The sequence below is a fragment of the Rhincodon typus genome, chromosome 38, assembly GCF_021869965.1.
Source record: "Rhincodon typus isolate 14 chromosome 38, sRhiTyp1.1, whole genome shotgun sequence".
Taxonomy (NCBI): domain Eukaryota; kingdom Metazoa; phylum Chordata; class Chondrichthyes; order Orectolobiformes; family Rhincodontidae; genus Rhincodon; species Rhincodon typus.
The window spans coordinates 1358587-1363103 of NC_063369.1; the positions used below are offsets into that span (position 1 = coordinate 1358587).

General features: G+C 46.1%; 3 protein-coding genes across 4 annotated transcripts in view; 2 read left to right on the forward strand and 1 right to left on the reverse strand.

Annotated features, from left to right (window-relative positions):
- wdr83 (WD repeat domain containing 83) overlaps positions 1 to 277 on the reverse strand; it is a 31380-nt gene extending 31103 nt beyond the window's left edge. For both annotated transcript variants that reach the window (XR_007265744.1, XM_048617923.1), the window contains exon 1: positions 164 to 277. Coding sequence is in view for 1 of the 2 variants with exons in the window: in XM_048617923.1 (XP_048473880.1) it covers positions 164 to 266 (103 nt within the window). In the remaining variant the exon portion in view is untranslated. The remainder of the gene's footprint in view (positions 1 to 163) is intronic.
- The window catches only part of gtf2f1 (general transcription factor IIF, polypeptide 1), a 152325-nt gene that overhangs the window by 138721 nt on the left and 9087 nt on the right, over positions 1 to 4517 (forward strand). The window lies entirely within an intron of this gene.
- Positions 64 to 4050, forward strand: wdr83os (WD repeat domain 83 opposite strand). The gene is made up of 4 exons (XM_020520973.2): positions 64 to 343; positions 1901 to 2006; positions 2226 to 2323; positions 2975 to 4050. The coding sequence occupies exons 1-4, from the start codon at positions 309 to 311 to the stop codon at positions 3039 to 3041; spliced, it is 306 nt and encodes a 101-aa protein (XP_020376562.1). The 5' UTR covers positions 64 to 308; the 3' UTR covers positions 3042 to 4050.

Below are 4517 nucleotides of genomic sequence, written 5' to 3' on the forward strand. Positions count from 1 at the left end.
GTATATAACGGGGTATCGGGGTTTACAGGGAGGGGTATATAACGGGGATGTTTGATCCTCCAGCCGCTGGAGGCGCTGTGTGAGCTCCCGATCGGTGAGGAAGTGGCGGGTCCCGGGGCGGAGGAAGAGCAGGGGGAAGAGGCCGGGAACAGGCAGCGGTTACCATTGAAGCGCACGGCCCGCACTGCGCGCTGTCCGCTCGGGAAACTCCGAAGCCGTGTCCTCGGGAAACGCGGGGCCTGAGGCCGAGGGGCCGGAAACGCCATAACCGTCTGACTTCCGGTTCCGGGTGAAGGGTCAGCGGCAACATGGCGGATCCGCGGCGGCCGAACAAGGTTCTGAGGTAAAGATCCCGGAGAGCGAATGGATCCCTGACACAGGGAGAAAGTCACAGCATGGAAACATACCCTTCGGTCCAAGTCGTCTATGCTGACCAGAAATCATAAATAAATCTAGTCCTAATGCTTGCGTTAGCCCATATCCCTCTAAACCCTTCCTATTCACAAACCCATCCGGTTGCCTTTTAAATGTTGTAATTGTACCAGCCACCATCACTTCCCCTGGCAGCTCATTCCATACACGCACCACTCTGTGTGTGAAAGAGTTGCCCCTTAGGTCCCTTTGAAATCTTTCCCCTTTCACCTTAAACCTATGTATGCCCTCTAGTTTTGGACTCTCCTACACTGGGGAAAAGACTTTGACTATTCATCCTATCCATGCCCCTCATCGTTTTATAAACTTCTATAAAGGTCACCGCTCAGCCTCTGATGCTCCAGTGAAAATAGCCCCAGCCTGTTCAGCCTCTCCCTTTAGCTCAAACCCTCCAACCCTGGCAACATCCTTGTAAATATTTTCTGAACCCTTTCAAGTTTCACAACATCTTTCCTATCGCAGGGACACCACATTTGAACACAGTTTTCTAAAAGTGGTCTGACAAATATCCTGCACAGCCGCAACATGACCTCCCAACTTCTATACTCAGTGCACTGAGTCAAGCATACAAAATGCTTCTTCACTATTCTATCTAGCCGCAACTCCACTTTCAATGAACTATGAACCTGCACTCCAAGGTCTCTTTGTTCAGCAACACTCCTCAGGACAGTACCATTAAGTATATAAGTGCTGCTCTACTTTGCCTTTCCAAAATGCAGCACTTCACATTTATGTAAATTAAACTCCATCTGCCACTCATTGGCCCATCTGATCAAGGTCCCATTGTATTCTGAGGTAACCTTCGCTATCCACTACATCCCCAATTTTGGTGTCATCTACAACCTTATTAACCATACCTCCTATGTTCACATCCAAATCATTTACATAAACGATGAAAAGCAGTGGACCCAGCACCGATCCTTGTGGCACACTGCTGGTCATAGGCCTCCGGTCTGAAAAGCAACCCTCCACCACCACCCTCTGTCATCTACTTGTGAGCCGGTTCTGTATTCAAATGGCTCGTTCTCCTTGTATTCCACGTGATCTAACCTTGCTAACCAGTCTACCTTGCGGAACCTTGTTGAACCCCTTACTGAAGCCGATGTAGATCAGCTCCACCGCTCTGCCCTAATCAATCCTCTTTGTTACTTCAAAAAACTCCATCAGAGTTGATCCCAAAGAGAGAAGATGGGGGATCCGAGAGAGTGGATCCCTGAGGGGGAGTGTGGGCCCAGGCAATGGTGTGGATCTAGGAGAACTAAGTCTCTGACATAATGGCCCCTGCATATAACACTGTAGAATACTGATGGGGACAGGTCTGTCACTGTATAACACTGGGGTACAGTACTGGTGGGGACACATCTTCCTCTGTATGACATTGGGTATATAGTACAGTGGTTTATATGAAAGAGGTTTGTGTTATTCATCTTTCAGACTTCAGTATCAGAATCATGTTGTTTAATTGCAGGTACAAACCACCAGCTAGTGATAATAATCCAACCTTGGAGGATCCAACTCCTGATTATATGAACCTACTGGGGATGATCTTCAGCATGTGTGGGCTGATGTTAAAGGTACTGCTTACCCACCCTCTCAGCCTCTCTTCAGTTTCAGTGACTATAACAGAATTATTCAGCCTGATGTTGAGACTTGCAGGGTCAACACAGAAATAGAATAACTAGCTTTGACATTGGTGGTGTCTATTGGTTTTGGGATGTGGGGGATGTTGTGCTGTTGACTGTGCCCGGCAATGGATATATTTCAGGGTCTGACTGCACTGTCTCTCTCTCTAGTTGAAATGGTGTGCCTGGATTGCTGTTTACTGCTCCTTTATCAGCTTTGCAAACTCCCGCAGTTCTGAAGACACAAAACAAATGATGAGTAGCTTCATGTAAGTGAAACATTTTCTTATTAAACTAATTAAGTTCACCTCAAAATATCATAAATGGTTCTCAGTCTGTCGTGTACTTCTAATATCTGCTGAATTCTAGTAAATACCGTAGACTTTTCATGCACAGTACAGGAGGATCCCACAAAAAGCAATTTGAAACGTAAGCAGTACATCTCTGTTAGCATGGTGCTGATTGACACAGAAGTATTGGCCCCCAGAGAATAGAAGGAGCTTCCACTGTTTATCTTACACTAGTGGCCCTGGATGACTTAGAGACTAGATTTCGATTAGCATCTCATGAAAGATTGCATTTCTAACAGTGTGATGCTCCCTCAGCACTGAGCCTCTGACAGTGCGGCACTCCCTCAACACTGACCCTCCGACTGTGCGGAGCTTCCTCAGCACTGACCGTCCGACAATGCGGCGCTCCCTCAGTACAGCTTAACATTTGCAGATAATTTGCTGGTTTTGCAGCTGGGCAATGGAGCTTTAAGGATTGAGGGATGGGTAAGGTGCTTGAGTTACTTGCGTTGGGGGAAGTAGGGAGGGATTTTGTTCCGGTGTGGTGGGGGTGGGGGAGACCATCTTTGTGATATGGTTAGCAATGAGTTCTTGCTGTAATCCCTGACCTTTCACCTCCTTGTTTTTCAGGTTGTCAATTTCAGCAGTGGTGATGTCATACCTGCAAAACCCACAGCCCATGTCACCACCATGGTAACAGCCCAGGCCACATCCATATCACCATGGTAATGGCCCAGGCTATGCCCTATATCACCATGGTAATAATCCAGCACCACCCCCCTTAACACCATAGTAATGACCAAAGCTGCTCCTCCTGTATCACCATGTCAATGATTTAGGCCTCATGCCTAGCCTGACTGTGATAATGGCCCAGACCTGTATTCAGTTCCCTGTTATTGCCATGGTATCAGCTCAAGAACTTCCCCATCTTATATTACCATGGTAATGGGGTGGTCCATCCCTCCCAGAAATGGCTGGCACCATAACTGATCCATGCAGTCCCCTCCCACCACCACCCCTTTTACATGAACCTCTTTGTCCCTCAGTAACCTCGCCCCCGAGTACCCAACGACAATCTCAGAACTCGTGCTTTGCCCTTCCTGGACATTACAATGTATGAAGATCAGGGGAAAGCTGTCAATGGTGAAGAAATAACTTAAATTTCAGAATAAAAAAAGTAATTTATCAGCTATGCAATTTATTTTCCTCTTTTAATTGTGAATATTGATTGAAGCATGTGGAGAAGTTCTAGTCAGGCCTCTGAGACCAGTCTGTGTAAAGTTTGCCAATCTGGGTCTGGCCACAACAATTGAAAAGTGATTCACTATTTTCAACCAGGATCCCAGCACCACACCCGACCCAGTGCCTGGTTGTCCCTTAACATGTCACTTTTATCCAACTTTGCAAGAACTCTCATGACAACTTGATTTAACAAGCAACTCATAACCGAAACAGCACACCAATCTGAAGTACCAGCAGGAGCAAGTTGTCCAATTCATTTTGCAATCCTAATTCATCTGAGTAACTGTTCACCAGGTCTGTTTCCTAAAAGCCGTTTGGCTAATGAATAACACTTTACACAAGAACTGCGTGTTAGATTCTTATTCTCATTGCTGCACTGTTTAAAGATTCTTGCTTCTAGTGAGTGTCTCTTTTTGCAGCAAATAAGGTGTATAAGATCTCACCGAATAAAGAAAATAAATATTTGTGTCTTGGATGCTCTTTTTAGTGTGGCAAAGAATTTTTAATTTATTTCGTTGCTGGAGATTAGAAATAATCAGTCGTCACATCCCTTTCCAGAGTCCAGGTGCTGTTGAATCTGGGGCGAGTTGTGAATAAGCATGAGTGAGGCCTCTCCCAACGCCTCCTGCTGATTCTTTGGCAGAATGAGTGATTGATCATCAGAGCTCACACTGCCCTCCTAGGTTTGGTGAAAGTGGAGGTAGTGGTAGCAAAGAGGAGGAAAACAAAAGGGTGTAATTTCTTCACATAGTAGAAAGTTCTCATTGCTGTCAGTGTCCTGACCAGTCACTATCTATGAATGAGGAAGGCCACTCAACCCATCTTAATATATCATCCAGAGAGATGAACATAGAATATTACAGCGCAGTACAGGCCCTTCGGCCCTCGATGTTGCGCCGACCTGTGAAACCAATCTGAAGCCCATCTAACC